The sequence below is a fragment of the Aureobasidium namibiae genome, assembly GCF_000721765.1.
Source record: "Aureobasidium namibiae CBS 147.97 unplaced genomic scaffold scaffold_2, whole genome shotgun sequence".
Taxonomy (NCBI): Eukaryota; Fungi; Ascomycota; class Dothideomycetes; order Dothideales; family Saccotheciaceae; genus Aureobasidium; species Aureobasidium namibiae.
Genome location: NW_013581207.1, coordinates 1,387,911 through 1,400,838, shown reverse-complemented (window position 1 = coordinate 1,400,838; position 12,928 = coordinate 1,387,911). Strand labels below are relative to the sequence as shown.

The window sequence follows — 12,928 nt, the reverse complement described above, 5'->3', positions numbered from 1 at the left end:
ATACAAGCACACCCACAGTTCATTCTTTCTTTCCAATAGGACCTCCTCTCCGTCCCTTTTCTTGTGCGATATCCCTCTCTCTTGCTCTATCTCTCATTCAAGACAAGTTCAGGATCTCGTATCACAATGGCGAGCCGCAACAACTCAATCGTCGCACCACTGCCTGACACTGTGGTCAAGAAGCATGGTGTAAAGACTATTGAAAGCAACAATGCAGTCACCGGTGCTCAGAACCTCACCCTGAAGCAGTCGATCTTGCCTGTGTGCTTGGTTACCATCCTTTTCTTCCTGTGGGGCTTCGCCTATGGACTTCTGGATGTCCTCAACGCTCACTTCCAGGTCGCTCTCAGCATCACCAAGGGTCAAAGTGGTGGCCTCCAAGCTGCCTACTTCGGTGCTTATGCAATTGGACCTCTTACTTACTCTGGTTGGATTGTCAGAAGGTTCGGTTACAGATGGGCTTTCATCACCGGTCTCTGTATCTATGGTGTTGGTGCTCTTATGTTCTGGCCATCAGGCCTCAAGCGCTCTTTCCCTGGCTTCTGTGGAAGTATGTTCATCGTTGGATCTGGTCTGTCGACTCTCGAAACTGCCGCCAACCCCTTCATCGCTACCTGCGGTCCTGCAAAGTACTCTGAGCTGCGTTTGACTCTGGCACAGGCCTTCCAGGCCGTAGGAACTGTTGTTGCACCTATTCTGGCTAGTCAAGTCATCTTCAAGAATGTTGATGACACCTCGCTTCAATCGGTTCAATGGGTTTACTTGGTGAGTTTTTTTTTTTTTTTTTTTGAATATTCTTGCCACCTCATGACACCATGCTAATCATACATTCGTATTAGGGCATTGCCATCTTCGTCTTCATCCTCGCTGTCGTCTTCTTCTTCGCTCCCATTCCTGAGGTTACCGACGCCGATATGGCCGCTCAGGCCGCCTCAAGTGGTTCCCAGACTGCCTTCGAGGACAAGCCCCTTTCCAAGCAGTACACCCTCTTCTTCGGTGTCGCTGCTCAATTTGCGTATGTAGGTGCGCAATGTGCTTATGCTGGTATGTATCCTATAATATGCAAATTCAAGAAGGTTGTCATTAATTGTACTAAAAGGCTACTTCATCAACTACGTTTCTGCAGTCCGCCCTGGCACTACCCACGCTACCGGTGCAAACCTTCTTGCTGTAGCTCAAGGTTGTTTTGCCATCGGTCGTTTCGTTGCTAGTGGTCTGCTCAAGGTCACCAAACCTCGTCTCGTCCTCATGGGTTTCCTCTCCGGTGTGGTTCTCTTCGCATGCTTGACCATGGGCCTCAAGGGCAACGCCGGTATCGCTGCAATCTCTCTCGTCCTCTTCTTTGAGTCGTGTGTCTTCCCTCTAATCTTCGCTCTGTCCATCAGAGGTCTTGGTCGCCACTCCAAGCGCGGTGCCAGTTTCATCGTCGCTGCAGTATCTGGTGGTGCTCTGTTCCCTCCTGTCCTCGGCACGGTTGCAGATCACATTGGAACTCAGAAGGCATTCTTCGTTCCTCTGATTGGCTTCGTCATCGCTTGGATGTTCCCCCTTTACCTCAACTTGTTCAAGGCTAAGAGCTTGGATGGCTGGACCGAGGAGAAGGCTCCTACTGTCACCGAGAAGGACGTCGAGAGTATGCACGATGATGAGGACGAGAAGAAGGGTGCTGCCATCGAGCACCAAGAGATTAGAGCTTAGATTGTACGCAGTAGCGTCAGGTGGTTTGCCGACCGATGGATATATGTATATACGACGCGTTCCAGATATTATTTCCAAGTACATGAATTTGCAATCTAACAATATTGATTCTATATCGTGCTGGCACAAGTCTCATTAGCATTACGCATCTCACCTCGGAGTTTTCTCCGCTTGACTTCCTGTTTCACTCGGCCTTCTCAAATTTGGCAAACATAGGCACTATACCGATCTACGCATACTGCGACGCAATGTAGAAAAACTTTCTAGCGGCACTACGAAAGACAGGTATAGCGCTTGGAGAGAGGCTGACTGGTCGTTCGGCTAGCAGACAAACATATCCCATTTAATTGATCACTGCACCCGTCACTCCACCACGACTTGGGACACAACAATGAGATGAATCTTCACTAGTCGTTGAACGTTGATTTCCGCTCTAGTCCAGGCAAGCAATCGTACTGTCCTCCTCGTGTGCTAAACTTTGAAACTCCAGTACCCTGCGCTCATCTCTCCTATCAAGGTGTAGACCACAATGCTCGCTATAAAAGGCACAGTGATCTCTAGATCAAAGCTGGATCCAAAGAGAGGCCAGAGAGCACCGCATTCCGATGGGTACGATTCAGCTCTCGAAACCGTTGTGCATCTCGATAGGTAGACGCGTTACAAACCTTTGCACACGGGGAGGGTACATTGCCTACGGACGAGGGCTTCTCCGAGCTCGGTCGCCGATACGACCGAGAGCTCCGCGGACTCTCCGAAAGGATTGTTCAGGCAACAATGGAACTCCCTGTCAGCCTTCAATGTAAACAGTCGCGCAGAGTAAAGTATAAAACTGAGCTCTGGAAGCTCAGTCATAATGGCATCTTCTCATCGAGATTTCTATGTTTGCTACCACCTCCCAAGTCTTCCGATCAGCTGTCCACAGCAACCATGCGCAAAATCTCGCGAACATCTCACATGGCTGGAAAGACTACGCACTCTGCAGTAGTCACTGCATGGGGTGAACCGCCAAGGTACACCGAAGTCCCTATGCCATCGCCAGAGTCAGATGAAACTCCCGTCAAAGTCCTCGCCTCGGGCCTACACGTGGTAGTCCGCTCCATCGCCAGCGGCAAACACTACGCCTCTGGAACCGTACCCTACACTCCCGGCGTGGATGGTGTCGGTCAGCGTCTGTCCGACAACAAACTAGTCTACTTCATCAGTTTCCCCGGAGGTGGCTACCAAGAAATCCTCAATGTCGAACGCAGGAAAATGGTCGAGCTGCCTGAAGGTGTTGACCCGTATCAAGTTGCTGGCTATGCAAATCCTGCTTTGTCGAGTTGGATGGCATTGACAGCAAGAACCAAGGATCTACCTGAGAAGTTTACGGTTCTGGTCATGGGTGCCACTAGTGCCAGTGGCAAGATTGCTGTCGAAGTTGCCCGCATTCTGGGAGCTGGAAAGGTCATCGGCATGTCGCGAAGCAAGGAGACGCTGGAGAAAGTTGGTGTGGATGAGATGATCATTCTCGACAATGATATTTCAGAAACCGATTGCAGTGCTGCAGCTGAGGTGGATGTCGTTCTCGACTACCTCTACGGACCCGTGGCACAGCATGTGCTTTCTACCGTCAACTTCACACGTCCAGTACAGTATGTGCACATTGGTGGTCTTGCAGGCACAGAGATGATGCTACCAGGCCATGTTATCAGATCCAAGGACATCACCATTCGTGGAGCTGGACCTGGCAGTTGGTCTCGCGAAGCCATGAGACCTGAGATACCCAGGATTCTGCACGCTTTCAAACAATTCAAGACACACGAGATCAAGGTTGTGCCTTTGAGTGAGATTGAAGAGCACTGGCATAACGAGAAGGATCGTGTTGTTTTCACGCCCTGAGGTGATTGGTATTGGAGCGACGTGCTACTCAGAGACTGAATTTCGTCTCCTTGATCTGTCGCGTATGGAAGGATGAGTTTCTTTATTTCTTTAGCATTAATACATAACATCATACTTGACTGAATCTTCAGATATCAAATCTTTCTGATCACTCAAAATGGAACCTCTACTTGCTCTTGCGTGAGAGTTCGCGATATCTCCCGACCCACTCTGGCTTGCCAAACAGCACGTATAGTCTCCAAGCCAGGGTGGGGGCCAGCACAGCACTAGCAGCCAGCAAAGCATTTCTGCTCCATCCACTGTCATCTCCAAACACAAAAGCCTTGTACAAAGCCACAGCCACAACACCAACTTCACCAGCAGCAAGAGTGTAGTAAGTGGGCGCTCTACTCTCGATGCCCCGTCTAGTGTTTGGAATAGACAGAACCAGAGGCGTAGCAAGAGCATAGACCAGAGCACCGGTGACTTGGGTCCAGGTCACTGCTGCAGGCGTGATGTCGGCAGATGAGTTTACGAGCATGCTTAGAAAGTGTTTGGGGAAAAAGACCATCCATGTTCCGCCGACGGCATTGGCCATGGTTTCGAAACCTAGAGCATAGCGCATGACATTTCCGGGGGCGCTTGGGTCGACTTCGACGGCTCCGGCGCTGAAATTGGAGGTTGGGTCGATGTAACCGCCTGGTTGGAGTGTGTATGGCATGATTTAGTGGGAGTTTTTGAGCTGCCTTGATGACGATGTGATTGAGTAGACTGTAGCTTTTTGAGAGCTAGAATATGTGCTGACCAAGATCTTGCTCATTGTCAGCAACGTAGGCCCAAAGCTGCAGCACCTGTCAGACATACTCACCAGAAGTTGAAACGCAATTGGGTTGGTGATCGAGAAACAGATGCAGGGTGGAAGGTCAAGGGCAGTTCATTATCAGGGTTGTGGTGATGTCATGAGGTGTTTGTCTGGTGACGGGGAACACCCTGTTCTACAATTCGATGCATACCAGTGATGCCACACACAATGCCTGGTGCAGTCATATAGCGGAGAACGAACCTTGTTGTTCAACTACAACTGAGGAGAATCGTCGAAGTCAACACGTTTCAACTGCTTGGTAAGCTTTCGTTGCTCACTGAGCGGCTAGAAGCACGAGATACCTACATTTCAGGTTGACCATGAGCTCGAGAGTCTCGACAAGCGGGGTGTCTCGGGGGCACTTCGGCTAGAATTGATGATACGCTGTGTCCTCAATCAAGCTGCGTCTGTCGATCAGCTCAAGCTCCTGAAGCATCTGACTGTCTTGTTAATACCGCCAGACAATTGACAGGATGGCCGACTTTGTTAAGGGCCTTTTTGGAGGCGCAAACCCTTCGCCGGTCAACGCCGTACCATCGGCCGACTCTGGTGTGTCTTGTCTGGCCTCAATGTCACTCCTACTCGAGTACTGACATGGACATTGCTAGACTTTGCCGACTTCGCAGACGCACCCTCTCCTACGCCGGCATCTCTGTCGAGCACCATCGCTACCCCTCGTGCATACCAGACCTTTGGCGCAAAGATTGACATCTCGGACCGTCCCTTTACCAAGTGGTACAATGTCCATGAGCGCGTGACCTGGAGCGACTTCAAGACCGAAGGCTTTGTTATCCCCTTCCTCTTGCTCACCATATTCATCCACTTCTGGGGTGTCCGCGCCAACCGTCGTCGCGCCAATGCCTGGATCCGCAGTCACGTCAACGTTCTCGAGAACGAGTTCGCCCAGGTCGGCTTTGGCAAGAAGCTCGATCTCGAAAACACTTCTCCCGACGTCGCCATGTCTGCCGGTGACAAGATTAATCCCGAAATCCTGCGCGAAAAGTCAAAGGATGTTTTCCTCAGTTACGCTACTGGTCGCCAGAACGTTGTCTGTGTCGACGTCAAGCTCAGCCTGCTGAAGCGCTACAACCCCCTGTCCCTGATCAGCGAGCTCGGCCTCGGTTTCTTCTTCGAGAGCATGGCTGGCAACGGCGAGAAGGCCGAGATCACTGCCTACACTTTTGACGGCAAGGAGTCCCAATGCATCCCCCGCGCTCGCGGCGAGGAAGAGAAGCGTTTCAAGGACACCAGCTACGACGGTTTCATCTTCGCCATTGTCAACAAGGACGCCATGAGAAAGGTGCGCGATGAGCGTTACGACGTCTCCTTGACCACCACCAAGGACCACACCAAGCTGCCTCCATGGGTCAGTGTCATGAGCGAGAGCGCCGAGGTCACCGAGTCGCTCATCACTCAGGAGCTTGCAAACGCCATCAAGGAGTGTGGTGACGACCTCGAGTCTCTCATAGTCACCGACATGCCTGTAGATGCCCCCAAGACGTGAGTACCCTCAGATCTGTCATATGTTGACCAAGGCTTATTTCATCTTTAGGCTCGACGATCTGGTTCCCAAGAAGCGCCTCACACTTACCCTGAAGCTCAACTCCAACGCCAACACGGTGCCTCTCTTCTCCTACTTCCTTCGCATGCCCGATCAGCTTGTTTCCAGCGCCCACTTCCGTCCCGAAGTCATGCGCCGCATTCGCCAAACTCGTGAGGATGAGGCCAAGAAGGTGCGCAAGATTGTCGAGGCAGAAGGCGCCGAGGACAGAAAGTTGCTCAGCGACAAGGCCAAGAAGGAGCAGCGCGACCGCAAGCTCAAGGGCATGAGCGCCGATGAGCAGAAGCGCTTCCTCGAGAGAGAAAGAGAAAAGGAGCAGAGAAAGAGAAGCGGCAAGCAGACGATGCGCGCTTAGAAGACTGCCTATTGTTGACCATGTCTACGGACTGACTGCCTCGAATTGTTTAAGCTCTCAAGAAGCAAAGGACTGTTGTTCTTGTATATTATTGGATCGCAAAAGCGCAGTATAGAAACCAGAAGAATACCGAGTGCTACAATTGTCGGGTATCGTAGCAGATTGACGATACATCACACATGCATGATTAGCTGCAGGCACGATGCAGCTTGAGAACGCCATGCATAAGGGATTTCTGATCTATCACGAAAAAAAAAGTAAAGCGAAACAGGCTTCAGCACAGGAATTGATGGTCGACAGGGCGATGCTCGTATCGACTCGCCAAATGTGATAGCGGCGACCAAGGCAGGAAGACTGCAAGCAGGACCTTGACCATGGAAAGCGACTTCAAGGGTGACCCATAACAGATGAGCCATGGACGAGTCACGACTCACAAGCAGAAGCGCGATGTGGAGATCCCCGGCAAGCCCCCCGTGGGCGGCGGGCAGATCGACATCAAGGGACCCTGGTACACGTCATAGTTTATCGAGCTTGAGCTGTCGAGTCCCAAAACATTTCCCCTTGGGACTCAAACCTTCCATGCTCATCCAGCTTTCAATCTCGATAATCTCGACTCTAATACGTCTTTATAATCACCTCTGACTTTTTTCCGCTTGGTGAGTGCTCGCTTCGTCGTTCGTCCCCCTTTGTTGTCATCTAGCATGTTCAACGGCTTGACATGGACACGTTGAGTCTGTCTTGTTGAGTGTGAGCAGTGAGCGAGCTATGATGCTGTTGCTTGCAATCCAGCCTGACCAGACTTGCTTCACTTTTCTCTTCGCTCCATTGCCGTCACTGAGCCTGTCAGACGCCGTCTTCTTAGCACTCTTCTTTTTGTCCACCATCATTGGAATTGCGAGACGAATCTTACAGTCCAGCTGACAACAATAGCAGTCTGCAGTTCCCATCACCATGTTCAGCAGAAGCATTCTTCGTCAAGCCACCCGTGTGGTGGCTCCCACCCGCCCTCTTGCCATGTCGGCCAGAAACCTCTCCGTCACACCATTCATGCGCGAGCAGGACAAGCCTATCCCCGAGGAGAAGGGAGAGCACGTTGGCTCCTTCTCCAGAACAGACGACTCGATCGAGATCCCCTTCGATGAGAAGACTGTGCCCAAACAAGAGCCCGTCCAAGGCCGTGGAGGCTTCCATTTCCAAAGAACTCTCGCTTCCTTCTCCCTCGAAGGCAAGACCGCCGTCGTTACTGGTGGTGCCAGGGGTCTTGGTCTGGTCATGGCACAAGCATTGGTCGTCTCCGGAGCAGATGTCGCCCTTGTCGATCTCAATAGTGCGTCTCAACAAGATCATGTCTGCACTTGCTCAAGACTGACAACATTGTTATAGAGGAGGAAGCAGAGAAGCAGGCCAAGGAGTTGGTCAAGGTCTTCAAGGATGAGAACCCCGGCGCCGACAGAGTACCCAAGGTCACCGGTCACTTCTGCGATGGTAAGCTGCGCCAATTAAGAGTCAACGGACGACAACTGATTTCCTGCAGTGAGCGACGAGCACTCTGTCGAGAGCGTCCTCTCGGATGTCATCAGTCAGCACGGCAAGATCGACAACCTTGTCACATCAGCAGGCTTCACAGAGAACTTCGACGCCATCAAGTACCCCATTGACCGTGTAAGAAAGCTCTGGGGTGTCAACGTCGACGGCACCTACCTGTTCGCTACCGGAGTCGCTCGTCACCTCATGGAGCGCAAGGCTCCCGGTAGTATCGTCTTCATCGGCAGTATGAGTGGTGCCATTGTCAACGTTCCTCAGCCTCAGGCTCCCTACAACGCTTCCAAGGCCGCTGTGCGTCATCTCGGCCGCTCGCTGGCCGTCGAGTGGGCTCACGCCAACATCAGAGTCAACGTTATCGAGCCCGGTTACATGGTGAGCTTCACGACAAAACAAAGAAACGGACACAATACTGACCTAAGACATAGCTCACTGCTTTGACCGAGAAGATCTTGAACGAAAACCCCGAACTCGGTAACAAGTGGACCAGCTTGATTCCCCAGGGCAAGATGGGCCGCCCGGTATGTCTGCCATGCACTGCACAATATGACAGAAAGTTAACCCTCGCCTAACAGGTCGATCTCATGGGCCCCGTCGTATTCCTCTGCAGCGACGCCTCCAACTATGTCACCGGAGCCGACCTGCGTGTAGATGGTGGTTACACCTGCACTTAAGCTTGTTACCGCTTCTTCAAAGAGCCCGGTCCCACCGCACGAAACCCCCAGATATCTCGCCTTTCTCTTAGAAGGGCTTCTCATTGTACCAACAACTAATGACAGACTATGCATGCCACGGAGCGCTTCGTAATTGATGAAAAATGAAAACTTACGTTACGACTGTGCTCACTCGACCAATCATACTACGCGTGCTCGTGGGAATCCTGTGATGTCTACCGATCCGTGAAAAAAATCCAAGGGGGACCAGTCTGCGCTTGGGTGCCTGAGTATGTGGAGTGGAGGTGTAGTATCACTTGTTGTCCTCCGCCTCCTTCTACTGCCTAGCTCTGGCATCCGTGGTGTCTACTAATCTATAGCACAGCTATTTGTGCCTGAATCAAGATCAAGACTACTCACTACGACAAGTTTCTCCCATCGCTAACGGATAGATTTTCTTGGACAGATTCGAGGTGGATATAAGTCATAGAAAGGCATGAAGAAGTCAGGATTCGAGTGGTGTCAAAAGAGAGTTATCAGCGAGCAAGGACCTCGCTGGATACTCCGAGCGTCGCATCCACATCGTGCAAGTTTATAGCGCCCTTCCTCGACATCTTCTTCTAGTGAGATTAAGGATTGAGCTATCCAGCCTTGATGAGGTGAAAACCCTAGTGCTCTATTCTATATGTGCCAAAGTATTACGACTGGGCAGGGAAGCCAATGCCAAGCAGGAGAGCCGGCTCATCAACCTTGTGGTGAGAGTAACTCAACACACCAACACCACCAGGCTCCATCATCAAGTTGAGGTTCATGTCCAGAGGGTAGCCCAACCACCTCTTGGCAAAACATCTTGTAAGGTGACCGTGGGCGACCAGAACGACATCACAGGGCTGCTCGCCGTTCATATTGGGACCCTGCAATTCTCTGATCTTGACAATCAACTCGTCGATCCGGGCAGCCACCTGGTCAGGCGACTCGCCATCCTCACATCCATCACGCCAGATATCCCACTTGCGCTCAGTATCCAAGCCCTTGGACTTGCGCAAATCGCGGATCTCAGCAGGCTTCAGACCTTCATAGGCGCCGTAATCCCATTCGCCGAGTTGCTCGGTAGTCTGCACTTTACCCTGGTCTCTGAGGGCAGTCTCTTGCTTGTCACCGAAGAGAAGGGAAAAAGTGTGCTGAGCACGCGTGCGGGGAGACACCCAGCACATACCAATCTTGGAGGGATCGATGAGTTTGTTGTCGCCGACGGCGATGGCGCCGGTGCTGCGGACTTGGGACTCGCCGTGGGCGGTTAGGGGGATGTCGGTTTTGCCTGTGTGTTTGCCGGACATGGACCATTCGGTCTCGCCGTGGCGGATGAGGAAGACACGAGGGGTGCCGGCGTCTTTGTCGGGCATGGTGTACTGACAATAATCAGTCGAATATTCGGTATAGTCTTTGTTATGTATTGTGAATCAATCACTTGTCTAATGACCGTCGAAGGGGGAAGTCATCGATCTTGTGTAATACTAGCACATGCGACTGCTCTTCGTCCCAGGCAAACAAGTTTGAGAAGAAGCATATTGCTCTAGAAAGCTGAAGATATAGAATTCATATAACCGTTCCTGACATCTGAGCTGAAGCACGAGAAGACATTCCACCTCTTGATATGAGAAGACAGGATACGGAAGGGTTGCAGGAAGAATTGAAAAAGAATGAGTACTCACTGATTATTCAGATATGGATTGGTCTGCAGAAAGAAAGAGACCTCGAGGTTGCTGCAAGGTCAACAAAATGATACATGCACAGACCATTCTGTATGACGCCGAGCACCGATTTAGAGTTTGAAGCTAGTGGCACCTCCATGATTCTTCGAAACCTCTCCGGAGCCTGACATGCTCGACCATTGTCCATACCTAATATAGTCGTCGCCCGAAACACTTTGGACTCGACTGCCGGACGATAGCCGAGTGTTAGACTCAAAGAAACACTTTGTCTTGAGAAGTTTGCTTTTATCGCGCGCCAACATGAGTCAATTCAAGAACAAGGGTACGGGTAGCATCGAGCTCATCCCCGGTATCGATATCCACACCATGGCTATTGGGTTGGTCACTTTGGTGGTTGTGACTGTGGTATCGCTCTGGTTCTACGCCAACTACATTTTCGATGAGGATGCCGCCCGCGCCTTGACAGCCAGGAAGAAGCCTGTCTCGACTGAGATTATTTCTTTGCGCATCTACCCCATCAAGTCATGCCGTGGCATCGAGGTTCAGGACACTAAGCTTCACAGGACTGGATTGGATCTGGATCGCCAGTGGATGTTCGTTGACGCAAAGACCCGCCAATTCTTGACTATTCGCTCCGACCCTACCATGACTCTTATTGATACTGGACTCAGTGGAGACGGCAAGGGCAAGTGGACCGAACTGCATGTCAGCATTCACAATACCGACAAGCACGTCAAGATACCTTGCTATCCTACCTCCGAATGGCTGGAGCAGAACACCAAGCTCACCAAGGTTGAGATCTGGGGCCAGGAGACAGATGGCTGGGAGTACAGCGCCGAGATCAACGCTATCTTCAGCGAGTACTTCAAGAAGCCTGTTGCATTGATCTACAAGGGTCCCACTCCCAGAATTGCTGGCGGAAACGCCACTCCTGATCTCTATGGCAAGGAGCAACAGCATCACTTTGCCGATCTCATGAGCATTCAAATTGCTTCGGAGGCTTCTCTCGCCGATCTCAACTCAAGACTCGAGGCCGCTGGCCACGATCAACTCACCATCGAGCGCTTCAGACCAAACATCATCGTCAAGGGAACCTCAGCTTGGGACGAGGACAGCTGGAAGAAAGTGTCGATTCGTACCACTGATCACGCACGCGAAGCAATCTGGAGAACCAACCTCGACGTCCTGTGCCACTGTGCTCGCTGCCAGGTACCCAACGTCAACCCGGACACTGCTGAGAAGCATGCACACGAGCCTTGGGACACACTCATGAAGTTCAGACGTATCGATCAGGGTGGAGTGGCAAAGTACAAGCCTTGCTTTGGTATGCTGTGCGTCCCTACGAGCGAGAATCCCATCGCTGTAGGTGCTGCTCTCGAAGTCGTAGAGCGCACAGAGAAGCACTTGTACAACACATCCAGATTTGAGGATCTGTAGTATGGGCAGTTTCGAGATCCAAGTAGTAATGTTGTTATAAGAATATAAAAAAGTTTGGAACGATGTCATGATTTTTCTTGCCAGCCCGACTCCAAACCTGAGAAGCCCAGCATGCAAGTACAGTACAAGAAGAAAACATGTTGTACAAGGGTATATACGGCGTGATTGGCAACTTTACCAGGAGTACCACTGCCTCTGTCCCTGAATAGGACGGTCAGGCAGAGGAGTCCAGACCTTAGCCTCACGCTGCCTCTTTCTCTTGTCCTCGCGCTCGTTGTATTGTCTGACTCTGGTAGCCTCCTCCTTCAAGACCATACCCAGGTGAGTCCAAGGAGTGCGCAGAATGTTAACCTTGCCCTTTGCGCGGTACTCGGGCAGCCTTCCGTAAGGGCCTCTACCGACCCATGCTTGGTCAATGTACATGGTTGTAGGATCTTGCACAGTGTGTCTTTTGCCGTCCTTGAGGCGAATGTCGACAGGCTTGGCGGAGTCGGCAACGGTAGGCTGGCCAATACCCATACCACGGGCGACAACAGCCTCATCGCGAGCGTACTCGAGATATTCGAGAACGGGGATGGCGGCCTTCTTCTTGCTGAAACGCAGTTGGACAATGGCGTCGTCGACGGTCTTTCCGGCAATCTGGCGGGCAATGGGGCCCAGCTTCTTGATACTCGTCTTGATATTCTCGCTCTTGCCGACACTTTCTCTCTCAGTGCGCTTGATGAACATTTCCTTGTTCAGGCGACCGCCCTTACGAATGTCGCGGATGGCCATCTTGCGCTGCCATCGCTCGCGTGCAACCGGGTGGGGGTCGAGGACGGTGGCCATGGCACCAAGGTTGCGACCGCTGGCTTCGGCTCCTGACACCTTCTGTTGCTCGTCGTCGCGCTCTTGTACCTGGCGTTCGCCTTCGAAAATGGAAGTTTCGGCGAGGTCACCGCGCTGCAAGCTTTCGGCGCCTTGCTTCTTCGGCTTCTTCTGGAGGTACTGGTCCAGTACGGGGTTGGTCGCTGAGCCAGGTCTGGAACTCGGGCTGCTGTCATCCTTTCTCTTGCCAAAGAAGCCCCAGATTGAACGGCGTCCGAGGGTTGATGGTGTTGTCGAAGAGGGCGCGTGAAGACATTGTAGGCCGCCTGTTGCGCGCGTTAGTACTGAGGTTGTTCGAGATGGTCGGACGATATCTGACCATTCTGCAGCAGTCGCCGCGAAGGCGTACGGGCGCTCATTGTGTGTGATTTGTGCGTCTGACCT

General features: G+C 51.9%; 8 protein-coding genes across 8 annotated transcripts; 5 read left to right on the top strand and 3 right to left on the bottom strand.

Moving 5' to 3' along the window:
- Window positions 1-126: 126 nt before the first annotated feature.
- On the top strand, window positions 127-1,698 carry M436DRAFT_69837 (putative L-fucose-proton symporter; the record flags this gene model as incomplete). The annotated part of the gene is made up of 3 exons (XM_013575755.1): window positions 127-765; window positions 840-1,044; window positions 1,100-1,698. 3 exons carry the CDS (start codon window positions 127-129, stop codon window positions 1,696-1,698), a joined length of 1,443 nt encoding a protein of 480 aa, XP_013431209.1.
- Window positions 1,699-2,472: 774 nt separating this feature from the next.
- M436DRAFT_69836 (quinone oxidoreductase) lies at window positions 2,473-3,576 on the top strand (the record flags this gene model as incomplete). The annotated part of the gene is made up of 2 exons (XM_013575754.1): window positions 2,473-2,497; window positions 2,684-3,576. The coding sequence occupies 2 exons, from the start codon at window positions 2,473-2,475 to the stop codon at window positions 3,574-3,576; spliced, it is 918 nt and encodes a 305-aa protein (XP_013431208.1).
- A 166-nt stretch (window positions 3,577-3,742) lies between these two features.
- On the bottom strand, window positions 3,743-4,276 carry M436DRAFT_39190 (uncharacterized protein; the record flags this gene model as incomplete). The annotated part of the gene is made up of 1 exon (XM_013575502.1): window positions 3,743-4,276. One exon carries the CDS (start codon window positions 4,274-4,276, stop codon window positions 3,743-3,745), a length of 534 nt encoding a protein of 177 aa, XP_013430956.1.
- A 614-nt stretch (window positions 4,277-4,890) lies between these two features.
- Window positions 4,891-6,333, top strand: M436DRAFT_37723 (DUF1682-domain-containing protein; the record flags this gene model as incomplete). Its single annotated transcript, XM_013575232.1, has 3 exons — window positions 4,891-4,966; window positions 5,026-5,917; window positions 5,970-6,333. The coding sequence occupies 3 exons, from the start codon at window positions 4,891-4,893 to the stop codon at window positions 6,331-6,333; spliced, it is 1,332 nt and encodes a 443-aa protein (XP_013430686.1).
- Window positions 6,334-7,380: 1,047 nt separating this feature from the next.
- Window positions 7,381-8,549, top strand: M436DRAFT_38759 (NAD(P)-binding protein; the record flags this gene model as incomplete). The annotated part of the gene is made up of 5 exons (XM_013575413.1): window positions 7,381-7,660; window positions 7,717-7,818; window positions 7,868-8,250; window positions 8,304-8,396; window positions 8,451-8,549. The coding sequence occupies 5 exons, from the start codon at window positions 7,381-7,383 to the stop codon at window positions 8,547-8,549; spliced, it is 957 nt and encodes a 318-aa protein (XP_013430867.1).
- A 677-nt stretch (window positions 8,550-9,226) lies between these two features.
- M436DRAFT_78634 (phosphoglycerate mutase-like protein) lies at window positions 9,227-9,931 on the bottom strand (the record flags this gene model as incomplete). Its single annotated transcript, XM_013575924.1, has 1 exon — window positions 9,227-9,931. The coding sequence occupies one exon, from the start codon at window positions 9,929-9,931 to the stop codon at window positions 9,227-9,229; it is 705 nt and encodes a 234-aa protein (XP_013431378.1).
- A 675-nt stretch (window positions 9,932-10,606) lies between these two features.
- Window positions 10,607-11,677, top strand: M436DRAFT_37714 (MOSC-domain-containing protein; the record flags this gene model as incomplete). Its single annotated transcript, XM_013575230.1, has 1 exon — window positions 10,607-11,677. One exon carries the CDS (start codon window positions 10,607-10,609, stop codon window positions 11,675-11,677), a length of 1,071 nt encoding a protein of 356 aa, XP_013430684.1.
- A 174-nt stretch (window positions 11,678-11,851) lies between these two features.
- On the bottom strand, window positions 11,852-12,903 carry M436DRAFT_69830 (mitochondrial large ribosomal subunit; the record flags this gene model as incomplete). Its single annotated transcript, XM_013575753.1, has 2 exons — window positions 11,852-12,810; window positions 12,864-12,903. The coding sequence occupies 2 exons, from the start codon at window positions 12,901-12,903 to the stop codon at window positions 11,852-11,854; spliced, it is 999 nt and encodes a 332-aa protein (XP_013431207.1).
- Between the last annotated feature and the right edge of the window lie 25 nt (window positions 12,904-12,928).